The sequence below is a fragment of the Poecilia reticulata genome, linkage group LG22 (genome assembly GCF_000633615.1).
Source record: "Poecilia reticulata strain Guanapo linkage group LG22, Guppy_female_1.0+MT, whole genome shotgun sequence".
Classification (NCBI taxonomy): Eukaryota; Metazoa; Chordata; class Actinopteri; order Cyprinodontiformes; family Poeciliidae; genus Poecilia; species Poecilia reticulata.
This window is the reverse complement of record NC_024352.1, coordinates 2,720,139-2,739,107: the sequence shown is the minus strand read 5'-3', so window position 1 is coordinate 2,739,107 and position 18,969 is coordinate 2,720,139. Positions and strand designations below refer to the sequence as shown.

Sequence of the window (18,969 nt, the reverse complement as noted above, 5' to 3'; positions counted from 1 at the left end):
TTAGAGGGAAATGCCTTGCTGCATCACCGCCACAGACCAGAGGAGCCTGGAGCCTCGATTCTACACTGAACTGCAACAGGATCAGTGATACTGGAATACAGCACAGCAGCTATCTATCCTGTCAGAGTAACAGCAGCAGGCCTGGCTGTGCTGCTTCCAGCTGCATTGCGGATCTTTCTTTCTGAGCAACAATTCACCTGAACTGTGTGTAGCAACTGATAGTTAAGGTGCCCTTGGCTCAGTGCTTCAGCTTGTAGCCTGCATGCTAATGYGCATGCACTGAGTCGTGTGCGAAACGTTTTAATATTCCTGGGAAGAACCCTCCCAGAGATTCATTTGAACAGATGCTTCAGTTTACAGCAGAGACCTGCTGTAAAGAAACACATTTCACATTTAACACATTTCATTATCTTAAATATCAATACAAGCAAGATAATTATTGATGAATATAGAATAGCAGATGAATAACAGACTGTTGCATAGCTTTTCTGCAGCTTTAAACTCTATTTTTTATACTAATGATTGTTCTATAACAGTGACCTTTCTGCATGATTATGTCTCTTCAAGACAAAAAACAAACAAAAAAACATGTACCAGTACTCTTAAAAACAGTGGTTCTCCAGCTGTAGGATGTGTACTCCTGGTGGTGCTTGGGTTCTATACTCTGGAAAGGTTAAAATCATCATCTGAACATTTAAAGTTTGTATATACGGAAATCATCTTTGCTTGATGTTCCTGACGGAAAAGAAATACCGTCAAAAGTGTGACAAGAAAAGCAAAAACCAACAGAAATCAGAGAGGGAATAGTCTGGTAAAGTGTCTGACAAAAATTTCAGCCCCAATGTGGAACTCAGCTGAGTTGAGTTCTGCTCCCCACCTCCTTTGGTCCCTTGATTTTTTAAAGTTCTTGTGTGTGAAAGTATCATCTTGATTGGTGACCCAGTTGAGAAACCAACAACAGCTCAGAGAGGGCTTAATATTTATGTGGTTTATAAAGGAACAGTGTGGTGAAAGAATAAAATGATTCAATGGATAACATCCATTTGTGAAATTGGTCCTTAAGTATTTTAACATATTGAATCTTATCAGAATTCCTTTTGTCACAATGCAAGAAATTCAATTTATTTCAATTCAAAAATACTTTATTAATCCCAAAGGGAAATTGAAAAGAAAGCACAGCAACATTTATAATGTCACTTGTAACTAAACTGGTCAATAGCCACATCCATTAGTAAATCTCATCGTTTTTCCAGCTTGCAAATGGGAAACTGTCAAGTTGGATGTTATGTCATTCAGAGGACTGACTTCCTGTTTATGAGGCCCATGGAAAGATGCCCTATACATGCAAGCTGTAATGTTAATTGAAAACTTAGTGTGTCAAAATGTTACTTCATTTAAGTTATTTAATTTATTATTATTCAACTGTTTGGGGGAAAGGAAGAACAGAACCTAGTAGTGGCTGTCACAACAATGACTGAAAAGCTCAAGCTCAATGCTTGATAAGAATATTACAGTCAACAGCAAGAGATTGGATAACATTGTTGGATTGCCTCAGGTCTGCTGGTTGTATTGTGCCGTGATTAAAAGAGAACACCCACAGACCTCTGGTCAGTCAGCACAGTGCTGTAAAACCTGTCATGTATGCAGCACCTTTGTAAAAACCTTAGTGTTTCCAATGAGAACCAGGTTGAAAGACAAAAAGTATTTAAAGCTCTGAGTCTCTTCAGACTCTGAATGATGGAACATCAAATAGAAAAGATGCATTTCAATGAAAACTTTACTCCAATGGAATTTATTAGAACTCACTCAGCCCCAAGGCACATTACAATATCAAATGTGTTAGTTTCATCATATGTATGCATCACGACAGAGTAGGGCATAACAAAAAGACACGGTCCGTAATACAGAACAGATTCCCAAATGTACAAAACTGTTTTAGGACCAACTGAAAACATACTAAAATGACTAAACAGTTGGAATAAAAAGTTGGATGAAATCATTACGCTTATAGACAGCTCCTTATGATGTGATGAAGTCTGTCCAGTTCTCCAAAAACATCACTGATAACACTTCCCTATAAAACACAACCACTTTCTTCTTATTCTTTTTTTTTTTTCTCACTTTGTTAGATGAGTTTTTATGAGACATTAGCATGTGGACATTTATGTTCAACTGTGCCTCTGCTACAACCTCAGCTCTGGGGGTGGAGGGGAGTCCTGGACGATTTCATTCAGATGTGTCAGCTGGGGAAAAGGAAGACTGACTGTACCGTACGGATAAATCCACCCAAAACTGCTCATCTATAAGCTATCCAAACTTTTCATTTACCTATAAAGACAGTATTTCGATGTACACATTTACTGTTTTTTTGTAATTAAATTATAAATATGTGATAACCCTTTTTAATATTTTCTTACTGAAAAATTCTTCCTTTAAACAGCAGATTTGGATAAAGGTTCAAGAAAAACTTACATTTGTTAAATTATTTACACATGCAGTCTTTAAAAATGACCCGGCTTTCTGTCACTGATTTTGAAATTCATCAACATCAACATTAGTTTTCTATTCGAATTCATAAAGTATGACAATACTTGTTATGACACCGATACGTTTCTGTTTTTCAATTTCAAAATCTGGTGAATAGACAATATAAATAATGTACAGTTTAAAATTAATTAACTCACTTTAGAAATTCAGCAGAAAACATTTCAAATATTCTCTCAACTTCCTTTTTTATATTAATACCATGGACGGACTGTAGTGATTTACATTTTGCTTTAATTGCGCCYGTTTTAACCCTTAAATAATATAAATTAAAAATCTTTTCCTTCATTATTTCACAATAAAATTGCAAATAGTTAAATTAATAAAGAAAAATCTTTATAATGAGCTGTAAGGATTTTAAGGTGCATTTCACTATAAAATCTGGAACYATCTTTCCACTATAAAGTCCAAAACAGGGTTAGTAGCCCCTCCCACTGCACACATAGCTCCTCTCATTTGAAATAACCCCTCCCACTGTAGGGGAGTCAGCACAACTCTTGCTCTTCATAGAGTGGGAGAAGGAATCCTCTTACAGGGATTTAAAACATGATTTTAGCAATAAAACCATAAATGTTCTTTTTTTACAGCAACTATGCTTTACACTTTATGTAGAGTCACAAAAACCTCCACAGTATTTCACCAACGCAGACGCATCGCTGTTCCTTTACTTCAGAGGTAACGGAAGGAGATGAGCAGCCATGTTTGGGACAAAGTCCTGGGGTTCTAGTCATATCTCATGGGAGCATGAACCACATACACACAGCAGCAACAAATAGTTTCTTTAAAAATCTGTCACTGATCCTAAGGTGTTGTGGTTTTTATTTGTGCAACAAAACGTAAACCACTCAGAACCCTAAAATATTCTTTCAAACAAAGAAAATACTTCCTCTTTTACCACAGATGGAAGTAAATGAAGGAAGATGATTTAGGATCTTTTTCAGCTAATGTTAAAAAAAAAGGATGAGCTTTAGAATATTTTACATGGATTTGACTGAATTACATTGTTGGAATAGGTAACCAGTGCAAAAATACTCAGCAGTCTTCCCTTAAAAAGCTGCGCTCAAAACTATTACCTCTTTACCAGGCTCTTTTCTGGAGTAACTTTCTACTCTGGTCATTTGTTTTTGCCTCGGTAAATGCTGTRGAAATGCAGGAGGGGACAATTCCCCCATAAAACTACCCAGGTTCCAAGAAAATGTTCCCGCAGTGGAACTACACCTTTAAATACCAACCATCTTTAAATTTTGTTAGGGCTCCAACAGAGACAGTCAGACATCAACACATCACCACCCAGTAAGCTAGGAGCAGCGCTACCTTTTTCAAGACCAGACAAGAACATTAGAGCTTTTCTGATCCATTAAAATACTGCAGGATAACAGCAGAACCAACTGGAGAGAAATACTAATATGAAACAGGAAGTCAACTGTCTTCACTACCAAACTCCACCTTTATTTTTATACTGTAATCTAAACATCCAAGCACTCTTTATATACTTATTAACATGTATACAAAGTAGTGGAGGAAGCGTTAATAGGTCCTTCACTGCAATAATAGTACTAACACCACATTTTAAACAGGAAATCTGCTGTATATATTTAAAGTGTTGGAAGATAAAGCACCAATAAACGGATATCCTGCAAATATGACATGATAAAAGAATTATTACAACTTCATTCATTGGTACATAGTATTTTATCAACTGTTTAGGTGCTTTCTTAAAGAAAGCAAAAAGTTATTGTTTAAGTTTGAAAAAACCTGATGAATATTCTTTTGTTTCAACAGATTTKGTCAAACAAAATGCAACATAAAAAGCACATTGACACAGATTTCATTCAAACAACAAAACAACCTACAAAGTTATTTTAATCATGATAGCAAAAGTAATTTTTGTATCATCTACTGAAACTGTCAGAGAAGCAGCTTCATTAGGTAACTAAAATGCATTGATCTAAAAATTAGGAGCAAACTGATTTTATTATTTATTTATTTTTTTTTACATTTTCCTCTAATCATGTAGAAAAGGGGTTTTTGAGGCTCAGCAGCAGAACCACTGTGTGGTCATGATATGTTACTTTTTTCTCTCTCTCACCAAGGTTGACATTAAGGGTCCTCTTTCAATCTCCTCACGGGTCCCTCTCCTTCTTAACCTTCACATCTCCAGCCAGGATGGTTGCGATTTCCCCCTGCATAAAAGCCCAGGGCACGTTGGAGCCCAACAAGGGACATTTGTCCCCGCTGGGGCAGTACACCTCCCCAGACGCCCCCTGGGCTTTGATGCTTTCTCTGGAGCACGGGAAGCAAAACTTGTGGTTAGGGACGGAGGGACATTGGACAAAATGCGTGTCCTCTAAGCGTTCGTGGCAGATAGTGCAGCACAAAGGTCCGCTGTTGGCCATCGGTGAATCGGGCACGCTCTGGGACGGGAGCTGGTCCATGGCACCGGCGGACTGCGACGCTGCGGACAACCCGGTGTCTCCGGTCCGTGAGGAGAGGCGCCTCTGGCCGGACACGGAGGGCGGAGATACTGGGCTGCTGCTATTGTGTCTAGACGAGGAAGTGGTGGAGTGAACAGAGTCTCTGTCTTTGTTGGGAGAGTACGAGTTCCCCAGCGTGTCTGCCACTGACAAAAGCGCAGCCATCGGGGACTGCCTGTTCTGAGGTGCCGCGGCATCTGGAGGCGTGGTGCGGCCGGAGGAGACACCGGGGTGCCCCGGGGTCAGCGGGGGCGGAGGCCCAGCAAACGAGCCCGCAGCCATCGAGAGTTTGAGAGCTTCAGCTTGGCTGTTGATCCACTGTTGCCTTTGCTGCTCATCCGTCAACTTCAGGCTGCTCTCAGCAGAGTCCGGTTCCGGGGAGGCTTTTCTCTTCCTCGCCCCGGCCCTGGTGGTGCTACTCCCACTGCCAGAAGCCGAAGCTCGACCTGGAAGAACGAGAGATGTTGGCAGCAGCGGGCAGCTGCCGTCGATGTAAGGCTGCGGCAGCATATCCTCCCCCACTGCCTCTTTAAAAAACCGCAAAGACTCCGGTAATAAGTCTCCGAGAAGGCGCCAGTCCCCGGACCCGTGCTTCTTTTCGTACTCCAGATACTTAAACCCAGAAGACAGGCCTCTGCCGAAGTCCTTCATGCAGTCCTGATACATCTGCTTGGCGACCCCCGAGGCGCTGGAGAACACGTTCCCGGAGCCGCATGGATACTCAATAAATATTTTAAGCTCATAGTCCATCCCGGTTTTGGACACAGCGTCGAAAGCGAACACCCTGCCGACCAGACCGTGGTCCTTCTTGAAGCGGACATCAAACGGTGTGCACCCGGAGAGGAGGACAAGTGTTTCCCGCACAGGTTTCGGCTTGCTTGCCCAATCTTCTTGTCGGTTCCGCAGGCTCTCGCTTAGCTCAGTCAGAGCCTCCGCGTTCCGCTGTTTCTCCTTCATTTCCCGCTCCTGGTCTGTGCTCGACACGGAGGCGGGTCGCTTTCCACCCAGCTCGGAGTGTCCCACCTGGCCGGGCAGAGAGACGACCACCATGGAGCTGGTAGGGGGTCTGCCCGCCAAGCTATGCGAAGTCGGTCCGTTCATTCCGGTCTGAGGCATGAGGTTCGGCGGTACGGTCATCTGGGCTGGTGCTGATACCAGCCCACCGTTGCTTTTGCTCCGGGAGTTTGGACTCTGCCGGTTCAGCTCAGGTGGTCCGTCATCTGTTTTAAAGCCGTTCAGCCCTCCGAATCCATTGGGCGGCCTGCTGCTGCAGCTGTGCACCGAGTAGTCAAACCGAGCCCGGCTATCCGCTACCTGTGCGTATCGGTCCAAACTGGGCTGCTGAGATTTCCCTTGTCCATCCGCCTGGTAGTGGTTCAGCTGCCCCAGAGGTTCCTTCCCACTCAGTAAAACCGCCTGGCTCTTCGCGGCAGCGGACTGCTGCTGCGCGGGCAGTCCGCCTGCAGAGGACCGGCTGTCCTGGAAGCCCTGAGCCCGCTTCAGATGGCGGGCCGTCTCGATGACGAACTCGATCCGGTCCGCGCCCTCGTAGTTGACGCAGCCCCGACACACGGGCTCGGTGAAGTCCCATATCATGGCCCAGGGCATGCGGGGCAGGTCGCATAAATAGCACGACTGTCTGCGGGATGAGGAGACCTGCGGGGAGGACATCTTCCCTCTGTCGGTCTCCCTCCCTGCCTCCTCCTCTGAGCTGCTTTCACCCTCCGCTGCTAAGCCTAAAAAGAATGAATGAGGAGGACAGACTGCGGCGTGTTATTGTTCCTCCCTTGTGATGTTGCAGCAGAGAAGGTGGGGGTGTTGTGCGTTTCCTCCCGCATCCTCTCAGGAAGGCTTAGGAATTTGGCTTGCAACACCCCGCCCCTCTGCAACCTCCCAGCCATGCCACCTGGAAGACTAAGGGATTCCTCTTGGCAAGCAGGAGAATACTGCTTGTCCTTTCACTCTCATTACTGTCAGGAAGAAGCAGCTGCAGTTTGTGACAAAACAATCACAACAAAAGATGATGGCGAGAGAAAAAAACAACGCTGGGCTTGCATGTAAAAAAAAAACAAAAAAAAAAAAAACTGCAATGTAGAAAAAAAGGTCCAATATCTAGCAACAAAAGGTTTGTTGAGTGGAAGAGATCAGACGTTGTAATATTTAAATATTAGCCGAGTATAAAGCACCCATGTTCTACAATAACTATATCAACCAATCAGCTCAGCATCAATRTTAAAAACAATGAATGTTTTGAAACTATATGAGCACTCTAAAGTTGATGGTGGTTAGAATAGGGATGCTGCAGATATGTCAGTGTTGCTAGGCAGTTTTACTGCACTTCATCTGCAGAACTGCAAACACACAAAACCCTGCATGTAGAAACACTCCGATCAGKCTTTTCCTGGCCAGTTYCACTTTCTAGTTAGTCTTTGTAATCACTGTGGTATCAACCTCATAGCCATAGTCTTTAATTCACTGTAGTGAATTGTAAAAATGCTGCTAAGACAGAACAGAAGCCTAGTTTATGTCATCKTTTACCTCAACAATCACCAGYGTTCTTTTCCTCCCYATTTTCACAGTTTGGTTCTTCTACAAATAACTAGATCAACAGCCAGACCTGATGCGCTGATATCTCTGCCTGATGTGATGCAGATTGTGACTGGAGTTACTGACATCAGTTTTAGAGTTTTCTGACTGATCACCGATCTTTAAAAAGCCTGACCCGTTGATTCCGATTTTGTCYGTAGATTTTTCTTTTATAACTGACAATGTCGCCAAAGTAACACAGAAAGGAGTCATTAGATCTGTCAAAATTTGCCTTTAAAAAAAAAAAGTTGCTATTGGAGTCTGAAAAGTCTCTAAACATAGCGACAAAGTGTTGAGTTTTCAGCAGGGTGACTGTTGTTAACAGCTCACATGCAGAGGTAACCTCATGGTCTGTCTGTCTCTGTCATGCAAAAGGAGACAGYGTTGGATTTTCAGACCTTTGTGGAGGTTTAAGGATCGGCTGACTATCAAAAGTAAAGAAAATGGGGATTGGTTGATTAGGCGGCTGATTGATCACCGCACCSTTAATTTTATCATATTTTTCTCACACAATTAGAATTTTTATCTGCTGTGTTTTACTTCCCAGTTTAGATTTTGTTTCAACTATAAACTATGTCTTTGTTAGAGTTAGAAGTTTTAAATCCAACAAAAAAAGAGAAAAAAAAAAATTGCAAAATCCTTCCTGTTTTTGCCTCACAGCATGAGTTCCCGACCTCAAACAGAATTCAGATGCAACAGGTTTTGGCTGATCGATTACTCAGATCGATGGGAAACTGGCTGACTGCCACCTCTGCCCAAATCATTGTGCATCCATTTGGAARTCAGTATACCTGCTGCAAAACAGTATATAAAATACCTGAAAAATTACCACAGGAAGACACCTAAAATATAAGTAAGCTATTTTTATTCACTGTWTTTTTTAATCACTGTATTAAAAAAAATACTTAATTTTTTTGTCAACATACCAGATTGTGATCTGATGTTATGCTGATGCAATCTSAGTACATCACACCTTCAKCAAGGTAGYGTTTTCTCTCTGCCAGCTCTTCTCACACACACACCTACAGGCATCCCTCTGATGGGTACCCTGTGTTGCCCTAGAAACCCGTCTGCTGGCCACAAAGAAAGGGGGAGGAATCTGCTGAACATCATGAGCTGCAGTCTTGTTCGCCCCAACTCTCACTCTCTATGCATAAATATGCAAATCACCTAACACACACAAACACACACATACGAGCAGAGCTGGGCTCAGTTAAAACATTCTGGTGCTTTGAATGCAGATTCTCTCCCCTAAATCTACATCCTTTCTTGGTCAAACACAAAGCCTGACATGCATAGTTACATCTATGCATAACTATCAATGCTTCACCTGAATTTGCACCTTTCTATTYAATAATGRMGTTTTGCTTCATGTGTCTAACACAAAAAATAGTGTCTTCTTCCATTTGCTGGAGAAACTGCTGACATGTTTGGATTGAGGACAGCTGTAAGAAAGAAATCTGTAGAAAGCAAATATTCCTTTTTGTGTTTCATTAAAATCCCTCAACTTGTATTGTCTGGTGTTATCATGGACAATACAATAATAGAATATTTGTGATATTTATTGTCGCAACACTAAAATAGACAAAAAAAAACGAATATCTTTACAAAGTATTTGGTAATATATCCATCATTATATACAGCCAAAGCCCCATAAGCACAATTCTAAAAATAAAACATATGGATTATCATATATATGACATCATTTACGTTAATTAGTGCCCRTGTTGTCAATCAGCACACAATAACTGAATTCAATTATATGTTAAAATGTATATTTATAGGCATTGATGCTCTCATTGAACAAACAATGAAAAACCAGAATTCAAACATCTAAAGTAATCTTTTTTGGGGGAGTTTCMAAACATAAAATCAGAATAAACAATGAACCTGACATGGGTGTTTGGGACATTTGAGGCGCATAAAGCAAACCCACAAAGAAAACAGAGACACCATAAACTAASAAAACATCAGAGCTGTGAGGTGTCAGCCCCCACAGCACCAAGCCAATACCGGCTCTGAGAGCCGGCAGCCGTCCGTTTATTCACGGTGCAAAATGCTTCTTTGATAATAAATATATAAACATAGGGGCGTTCACTGAATCTGGCTGCTTTCCAACTGCAGCAAACTGCCTTTTTACAGTGAAGCTGCTGTTGCCTTACACACAAAGCTAAGCTGAACAAATTGAACAAAACAGAAGTGATGAGATACCSTCTGTAAGCGTGTCCAATTTTACCTGGATTGCTCTGGCCTGAAGTCACAGTGGCACGTTTCCATGGCAACTGCATCCGTCGGCATGACAGCGGGGGCAATAGCAGGCCCTCTGGTTCCTGACGAGCTTGGCTTCTGGTCCTTGACTTTGGCTAGTGGAAGACAGGAGACAACGTTTTTGTGAATGATTAGAAATTCAGAAGGCATTCTGTCATTTTGTCTTCAGGATTCTGTCAATTTTGCGACAAAATGGACAGCAATGCAGTAATGTGTGCATATTCAGCAAACAAAGGGGCTGTTAGTCAAATTCACATGCTGCTGAGAGAAATTGTAGATTGTCCAATAGAAAACCATTTACTGTATTTTGACCTGGAACAAAATGATGAGCTCACTTCTTTTCAGTCTTGTCATATCATCAGAACACCAGGCCGCTAACGAGGCCATCTGAAGTCACTTTCAATCCATTTATTGCCCCTTACAGATTTCTTCTGTTTTTGCTTTTTTTGTCACACTTAAAATATTTCAGATTATAATTTAATATCAGACAAAGATAACCTGTCGGTTTAAGTTCAACCCATTTCCATTCACTTTTTCTTATTCTCATTATTGAAATAAAAAACAGAAATAAACCCAGCTGTAGTTAACAAATCCGTTTGGGTTGAGGGTTCTGGGTGTGATAGTGTGTGTTTGCAGGCRGCCACCTGGTGACAGCAGACTGACCTTTGGAGTCTGAGGCAATGGAATCCTGACCCGTCACTATCTTGATAGCTGACTCCAGCAGCTGGCTCTGATTGGACAAGAGGAGAACSAATAATCAGTGAGAAGGCAGAGGGAGGATGCAGCAGCAGCAGYGCATCTGAGCAGGTGAAGCAGTTTACCTGCAGCTGCAGCTGCTGGCTCTGCAGCGTCTCCAGGCGATGCAGTGTGTGTTGACTCAGACTCTGTCTCCAGCCATCATCCTCCCTTATATCAGAACACAYAGTCAGGCCACACAGCTGTCACAGGCAGTTTGCTTCAGATACGACGAAAGCACAGCAGCTTGTTCACAATCACACAGAACAATCCAATCAGTCAGGTATGATCCACCAGAACATAATCAACCCCTTAATATTTTGGGGATTTATTACTTTTTTCCTATTCAATCAGTTATTCAAACACACATTTCAAAACCTGKGGTAATAATAATACTACTTCCTTGTTTTTTCAGGCTACAACAAAAAATGTCATTTCTGTGTYAAGTTACTTTGCAGCCCTCTACAGACAAAACAAGGTTACTACATGTTCAGAAAAATWGTTTCAACCTTTGTGATTTTTGTTTTTCTCTGCAAGCTGCAGATTCTACATCAGGGTTCTACATCAGCTCATTAGGGCCATTGTAGATAGAAAAAATAAATAGCAAATTTCCGACAAAAATCTCATAAATGGACTTAATGCCTTGAAATCGAGTTTTCAAAATGTAAAATTTCTGAAACTCAGAAATTTCCAAGTTTTTTCTAAAAAAAAATTCTGAGATTTTATGTGATAAACCAACATAAACTAGGTAATTATTGTGAAATTGAAGGAAAGCCAAGCATCATTTTTCAAGTTTTCCTTTCAAACCCTGACGTGCAGATCTATTCAACCCCCTTTTTCTCTGATACCTCTAAATAAAATAAAGACATGGACRTCTCCTTACACTGACCTAAACCTAAACTGGTCAGAGTAGATATCTACCRTTAAAAGAATGCATCGTCCTTCTACTTYAYCATTATCCACTACTTTGTGTTGGTTTACCATATAAAATCCCAAATGCATTCAAATTTGTGGTTGTAGTGTGACAAAACATTCAACGAGTGTCAGTTCTTTATTACAAGGTCTTGCGGAAGCAAAAACAGCTACAAAGCGTTTGTGTACCTGTCTGTGTGCAGCAGCGTCTGGATGCCTTCAGACAACTGAGACATTCGAGCTTCAATGTCTGACTGGGCCTGAACAGACACACAAGAACAAGCTCAGACACTTATTCTAGCTGAAAAATTTGATATTTAAAAAGCAATTTTAACAATTCGGAAAAATTCAAGTAATATAAAAAATAAAAAAAAACACGGTGAATTATAATTTAAAACTACAAGAGGTAGATAAGGTCAGTGGATAAAATCAGCTTGTCATGTACCAGTTGACCGCTGATCCCCCAAAATTAATCGCCCCTAACARCTTTAATCGTCTCCAGTTTCAATATGTGTAAAATCTTATGTATCAATTTCTTGGGTGTCATTTTTGGTAGTAATTTTCAGTCACCATGCAGTCAAATTCTGCTCACTAATATAGTAATATAATTGGCCAGTTGGATGGACTTTGGSATTTAATACATACACATGACAGAGACCAGAAAAAGAAAATGAGTAAAATTCTGATGATCCAAAGAATTGGTCAGTTAATAAACAGCGGCATTGCAGTTCTGCATTTTTCATCCCAGCTAACTACCTTCATGAGAGGAGCGGTTGCAGCCACAGCTGCGGCTGCAGCAGCTGCTGCAGTTTTGCTGATGTCTCCAAGGCGACCAGATGACGCCTCGGTCTGAAAACCCGACACACTCTCTGCATCGTCAGCGCTCTGATCAGGGCTGTTCCAACGGTTTGATGTGTTCGGAGTCGGCCTTGGTCGCAACAGTTGGACGCTGACTTCCCTCTTGTGGTGGTTGCTGTGGCAGCTGGGCAGAGGGACACAACTATATTAACTATAAAAATGACCAAACTATATATTATATTGGGCTGTCTATTGACAGCCCAATATCAGAAAAGATACTCATAAATCAAGTGTGATTTCCAAGACACCAGAGTTGAAAACTTAAAGGTTTTCGCTGACRGAGCTCAGAATATAAATTGAAGTTCTGGTGAATCTTCTTACCGTTGTCTCAGCGCTCCCAGCACCACTCCTCGCCCCCCAGACTTGAAGCATGATGTCTGAAGCTCCTGACCCGAGGAGGATGACTGAGCCAGGGGTCCTGGAAGCAACATGTCAGCATTATCTCAGAGACACTTCCTGTGGTTGTTTGCCAGCATCTTTACAACATGTCAAAGGTCTTTGGAAACCACGTCCATTATAAAATGTGTGTAGTGYAAGGCTACACCTGGTTCAAATCCTGGAAAGAAAAAAATCTATTAGGCACTTTTTGCTATTCAATTATAATTTTCTTAAAGCCCCCCAAAAATTGTATTTCATTTTAGGAATTGTTTTCTTATTTAAAAGATTATTTAAATTATTTGGTTATTTGCATTTTATTAATATGCTGAAGTTCTAATATTGTATAAAACAGGCTTATACGAAAACTCTGCAATGTGATTCATCGTTAGAATAATCAATAGGTGAACCCATAACTAAAATAATTGTTAGTTGTGGCCCTATCAGCGTATTTGTTTCTTGYCTGTATCTCAGTGTAATTGAATGCAACTCCATTCAGCAACAACAAGCTCAGTTTCATGTCGTAAAAGTGGAATTTAATGCATTCTAAGGTCAGAGTGGATCAAGTGAGAAGTGTCACAATCCAACCACGAAACTCGAAACTCTTAAAGTTGTGTTTACATCTTACGTTGCCATGGTGATCGGTTTGGAAGGTTCGGAGAGTCAAAGTTTYATTTTAGCAAATAAAACGTTGACGAACATTTTTTTACAACATTTTCGGGACAGTGACACACACTGGCCCCCAGTTTTTTKATGTCTTACCGGTGTGGGAATCGTTTGCTGCCCGAGCTGGGTCAACAACCTCCGGTTTGTGTCCGGGATTCCGTGGCCTCTGCGTTTCCTTGGCCCAATGGGACTGGACGCGCACAGGGTCCCCCAGCTTCTGGACTGTTATTTGAACGGGTTGGGGTATCTCACTGGGTTCCAGCCTTCGCTCCGGGAGAACAAGGCGAGTGGAACGGATTAAAACGTCCCCGGTGTCCGGACTGCACGACGACTGACCCGGACTGAAAGCGGTTGAGTCAGAGGGAGCCGGAGACAACATGCAGGCAGCAGCTAATGTATTGCAGCTTTGATGGAACAGTTTTGTTTTACAGTTACAGCAGGTTTAGCAAGTCTCAGCAAAACACATTTCAAATTTCCCGCTTGTGGACTTTCTGCTTGGAGAATAAGCTGGACTGAAACAAACCAGAGCATGGAAGCTAATTGCACAGGAACAGAACGCGAAGAGCGCCTACTAAAAACAGCTGAAGTGTAAAATAATCGAACAAACTTAGGAGGCAATGCATCCCTGGCTGTTAGGGAAACTCTACTTTTAACTTCCGCTTTTCCCCACCTCTTCTTTGTCTACTGAGTATGTAGCTATCTGCAAACTACCAGGTGCTACACTGCCCCTAATGGGCGCTGTTATTGCTTCCTTCTCGTCTAGGCTCTCTTTCAGTCTATACTGCCACCTACTGGAAGAGCAACATCATGTCATCAAGCCGATTTCTTACTCAACTCCCTTTCTGCACCTGGCAATTTATCCGATCATATTTCCCTTACTGCTGATATAGTTTCTTTCCTTTAAATATACTGTGTTTATATGATATTTAGATATCCCTTTCCTTCACTTTAAATAACAACGTTGTCTCAAGAATTCATCTGTTTCATTGTCATAATTTAAAAATCTAAATTATGGCAAGTAATGTAGAAAAACTACTCTACATTAGTTGCTTCTGTGTAGAAATACAATTCTTTTTTATCAAAAAGAATCTGCCCACTCATAAACATACGTTTTAGACTCATTTAGGGATTTTAGTTGGTTCCYTTTTTTTCAACCCTAATGTTCCCTGGTTAAGCTTTTTGTTTGCTGCCATTTCTTGTTCATCCTCCCTTTCAATAGGTGGCGATAATGCGCTCATAGTTGAYTTGCCATCCGCCGTAAAACACAAGAAGACAAAGGTTTCCTCATGGTGTGCTGTCAGAGTTGTAACCTTGTAGTTCTGTGAATGTGAGGCTTACAGCTGGACCAACAGTGTGTTTTAGTTGGAATGAATGTGTTTAAAGCTTTGTAGAGAATCTGCGGCCGTGTTYGTCTTTTCGCCCTTCAAAGATTCTGCATCACACACACGGAGAGTCGTCCCCATTACTAGCGTGGGCCCAGCGCGGACATACACACACAGGTAACAGTCATCGCAGCAAACCGAGAATGTCCCTGCTAAAGAATAGAGAATATTAATTTTAAAAAATACCCAAGTGGAAAACAAATCTAGTATCATTTATATAATAATAGGATTTTTATGCACCAGAAAGCTGATGCTCGTGTAGAATGAGGATATTTACAGCATTTCCTCYTGACAGCAGTGGAGTTACTGTGTGTGGATGTACAGGATAGTTATTGAATAAAGCTGGTGTGACTGTCACGTTTTTTTCCTTCAGACTGTGAACTATGGCCGTCCAGGTGACCGAGTCTGACCAGATCAAACAGGTAAGATACAATAGTACYACCACACCATAGAATGGAAAAACAGTGTTATTACATATATAAGTAATGTAATCATACACAGACTACAGCCCTGTTGTTTTCCACTTGTACTCTTTTAACTCCAGTTTAGCAAAATAAGGTGTTCTTAGTTGGGTCTTGTTCTGCAGACAGTAGAAGTGGACTGAACTGCTGTGTGAGTCTGACTGTATGATGACCTTCGGTCCTTCATTAAAAATTGGTGCACCGATTGATCAGCCCTGATTTCTTCCATTTTAGGAACCGATACTGACATGATCCTATCCACTGATCTTACCTACCTCTGAAAATCAGCAATTGTCCCCTTTTGAGGACTGACAGTCAGACACACCCACCAGATCATGTCTGCACATGCTCACTTAACAATAGTCTCCACACTGTTGCCAACTTATTGACTTTCTTGGTATACCTAGCAACTTTTCAGACAAAAAAAAATTGGTATTGGTCAAAATCCTAATGGGCGGGCCAGGCCTTTAAAAATATCTGCAATCGGCCAGAAAACGGCAATTGGTGAATCCCTAATCTTTCCTGTTCCAGTTAGAGGATTAACACGCCAGGTTTTGAATCACTCCTAGAAGTTAGAAYAGAACAAAATGTTTYTTAGAAATAAGAAACTGAAGGAAATAAGGTTTTAARGATCTTAAACTGTCACACCTCCTGCTCCTTTTTCCACAAAAGTACCAAGTCTTTAACTCATACAGCTAAAGAGCAACTGTTCTGTCCACTAAGAGAACGTTTGGAGAAAATCACTCAAATGTTCAGTGTCTTTCCTTTTTATACAGCCACTTAACCCTTCTCAGCATGAGGTAAAAGTTGGGAAAATAATGGTTTGCTTCTGACGAGTGTATTTTCTGCTCAACTTTTAGTTCAAAGAGTTTTTGGGGACTTACAACAAAGTAACGGAGAACTGCTTCATGGACTGTGTCAAAGATTTCACCACCAGAGATGTGAAACCTGAGGAGGTAAAAAAAAAAAACCTGACATTTTTTACTTGACTTTTTTTTGCAAATATTAGCAGACAGGTATTAAACCTTTTTTTGTGTCAGCTTTAGGAATAGCAGATATGGGGGTCAAAATATCTCCATATTTTATGTCACTTGTTGTGGACAATGCTAATGGTTAAATATTAGTTCATCTACTCTGTCTGGTCCAGTACTTGACTGGTTTGAGACTTGCCTAATCACACCCAGAGTCCCCCAGGGTTCACTGCTGGGSCCCTGTTAGCCCTGCTATCTGGAACAAACTTCCATAAWACTGCAAAACAGCTGAAACACTGAGCTCCTTCAAATCACATCAAACAAACTTAGAGTTGCCTTTGTAATGACTGGAACATTAATTTGAGTCTTTATTCAAATATTTTATAATGATTAATGTGCTGATGATATTCACGCAAATGTAATATTTCTTGCTTGCTTGTTGCTGAAATATTCCATACAACGAAACTTTTCTTACCTCTTACCTCCGGTTGTTCCCATCACCACTTCTTACCCCATTTCATGGCATGTGTTGTCATAGTAACCATTATCACATCCATTTAATATCCTAAAAAACAAAAGAGACAAAAAATACTTCTGTCATTCATWTCAGTGAGTACTTTTTATGAATTATGGGGGTCACTGGTCATATCAATGTTGAAATCTCATATAATTTAATTTTTAATMATTAAAGGGACAGTAAATGACATAATGCAAAATTGACTTTTTTGAGCATTACAACAAAACATACCTGGAGTGCCTTGATGCTTTTATTCATCTTTGAGGAATCTTTTCATCTCTCAATTTCAACCATTCAGCGGTACAAAACGCTTCAGGTTGCACCGAGGCGCAGCTCCTGCTCAGAGCTCTAGTTTCTGAGTTTATGCCTTACAGAGCAGCTGTGAGGCATAAACTSACAACTGCTCTGTAAGTTTATGCTAGCTCCTTCAGACTAGCCAACAGCAATTAGCAAACGCCTGTTGGAACTGCAAATTAGCTGAACTCCTTATGAGTTTCTTCTCAGTGCAACATTGTTAAAAATGTTGTTAAAGAGTTAATAGAGGAGCCATGTTGTGATGACTTCCTGAAGGTGGAGTTTCAGAAAGAGTAGGAGTTTTTAAAGAGACAGAGACCCAATTTCAAGGTGTAGCATTTTTTTCCAAGTTAAAKGTAGCATAATTACTTTATTATGCTATGAAATGGGATATATGCCTGGAAAACACATAACACTATCTCTTTAAGAGTTGCCGCTTAAAGGCTTCATTCAAATTCWAAAATYCTTTATTGATCCCAACGGAAATTAAATGTTGTAACTCATATTAATTCTAATTCTTCAAAGAGATTTAGTACATGGTAATGGCTATTCTCAGAAAATTGCTTGTGGCAGTCTGTCTTACAGTGACTTTGAAGAAGCTTCTGACAGAAAATGCTGTTTTTGTAAGACAGCATCATAAAGAGGATGGTCAGGGTTGTCCATAATTTTCTTGATTAAAAGAGAGGTTAAAACAGTCATCCCCAGAACAGAACCAGAACAGAACCAGCCTTCTTTATCAGGTTGTTGAGCCTTTTTAGCTCCCTGGCTCTGAAGCTGCTGTCCCAACAGATGACGGCAGAAGAGATGACACTCTCAGCAATAAACAGCAAACCTCGCAGCATGATCCTTCATCTTGCTGTAGACTTTGAAGGATCTTAGCTTTCTCAAGAAGGACAGTCTGTGAAATCACCAAAGCAATTTGGAAGAATATTTGAACTGTTCATCCTCAGCCCCAGGTAACTTCCCGTCTTCTCTAATTTGTTTCCTTTTTGTCTTCCAGTCCAGCTGCTCTGAGTCCTGCCTGCAGAAGTACCTAAAAATGACTCAGCGGATCTCCATGCGCTTCCAGGAGTACCACATTCAGCAGAACGAAGCTCTGGCTGCTAAGGCAGGACTGCTGGGGCAGCCTCGCTGAGCTGCTCTCAGACTGAAGGGAAGCATGGTTAAACTGATCCTGGTCCAGCAGAACCTCTGTCATCACAAAAAAACTGAAGACACTTCTGATGATGGTGATGATGTTGAGGGTGAAACCGAGGCAAAGCTGCCAGTGGAGCCTGAATCATCAGTTGCTGAAGCTCAGCAGGACACAGAGTAAAACCCCAGAACATGATGTGAAAGCTGGCTTTAAGATTCTGCATCTTGTTTACTGAAACGGAGCTTTTATCCTTTAATGTGGGGTTTATAGCTTGTGACTGGATGCTTTGATGTTTCTCTGAAAATAATAAAGTCCAAGATTTTACAGGTTTGGTCTGTTTATGAAATGTTTAATTTATAGATTTTAACCGGCTTTCTACTAGACTGTTTGATTTCGTTATTTTCTGGGTCTGTCACTCAATTTCTATTTATTTTTTCGTAGAATCTCATATTCTTTCCATATTTCTGAAGTAAGGATTCTAAAACATGGCTGAGGAGCGTGCGATGACACAAGGAACACTTGCATTTCTTGCATTACTTCCTGTTCCCACCACTCTGGAGGAGCTGCTGCACCCCAGTCACTAAGTTCATGTACMSAGTGTGTGTGGGCATTAAGTGAAGCCACAGTCTGTTCAACTGACAAAAAATGGTAAATATATGCTGCTAGAGGTCCAGCGTGACGTTTCCCCAGTCAGCATGTAATCTAATCTTCTGAGAAACTGAGTTTGGGTTTTAATWARCAGTAAGCTAGAATCAACTAATTTAAAAACAAGTGCTTTGAATTATATTCTG

The 18,969-nt window shown here is 41.1% G+C and overlaps 3 protein-coding genes across 5 annotated transcripts in view; 1 reads left to right on the top strand and 2 right to left on the bottom strand.

Moving 5' to 3' along the window:
• Positions 1-14,278, bottom strand: part of kiaa0586 (KIAA0586 ortholog) — a 36,904-nt gene extending 22,626 nt beyond the window's left edge. For all 3 annotated transcript variants that reach the window (XM_008398690.2, XM_008398692.2, XM_008398691.2), the window contains exons 1-7: positions 13,515-14,278; positions 12,699-12,795; positions 12,276-12,501; positions 11,709-11,779; positions 10,694-10,778; positions 10,536-10,602; positions 9,841-9,967 (exon numbers count right to left, since the gene is read on the bottom strand). In XM_008398690.2, the coding sequence (XP_008396912.1) occupies positions 9,841-9,967; positions 10,536-10,602; positions 10,694-10,778; positions 11,709-11,779; positions 12,276-12,501; positions 12,699-12,795; positions 13,515-13,797 (956 nt within the window). In that variant the 5' untranslated portion in view covers positions 13,798-14,278. The remainder of the gene's footprint in view (positions 1-9,840; positions 9,968-10,535; positions 10,603-10,693; positions 10,779-11,708; positions 11,780-12,275; positions 12,502-12,698; positions 12,796-13,514) is intronic.
• irf2bpl (interferon regulatory factor 2 binding protein-like) lies at positions 1,772-7,045 on the bottom strand. The gene has a single exon (XM_017302458.1). The coding sequence runs from the start codon at positions 6,687-6,689 to the stop codon at positions 4,668-4,670; it is 2,022 nt and encodes a 673-aa protein (XP_017157947.1). The 5' UTR covers positions 6,690-7,045; the 3' UTR covers positions 1,772-4,667.
• A 390-nt stretch (positions 14,279-14,668) lies between the features above and the next one.
• timm9 (translocase of inner mitochondrial membrane 9 homolog) lies at positions 14,669-18,502 on the top strand. The gene is made up of 4 exons (XM_008398693.1): positions 14,669-14,917; positions 15,174-15,222; positions 16,122-16,217; positions 18,044-18,502. The coding sequence occupies exons 2-4, from the start codon at positions 15,184-15,186 to the stop codon at positions 18,176-18,178; spliced, it is 270 nt and encodes an 89-aa protein (XP_008396915.1). The 5' UTR covers positions 14,669-14,917; positions 15,174-15,183; the 3' UTR covers positions 18,179-18,502.
• The last annotated feature ends 467 nt before the right edge of the window (positions 18,503-18,969 follow it).

Excerpts from the sequence above, each read along its gene's own strand:
- timm9 (XM_008398693.1), top strand. The coding sequence starts at position 15,184 with ATGGCCGTCCAGGTGACCGAGTCTGACCAGATCAAACAG. Across the intron at positions 15,223-16,121 it reads AGTCTGACCAGATCAAACAG|TTCAAAGAGTTTTTGGGGAC; the intron begins GTAAGATACAAT and ends CTCAACTTTTAG. Across the intron at positions 16,218-18,043 it reads GAGATGTGAAACCTGAGGAG|TCCAGCTGCTCTGAGTCCTG; the intron begins GTAAAAAAAAAA and ends TTTGTCTTCCAG.
- irf2bpl (XM_017302458.1), bottom strand. The coding sequence starts at position 6,689 with ATGTCCTCCCCGCAGGTCTCCTCATCCCGCAGACAGTCGTGCTATTTA.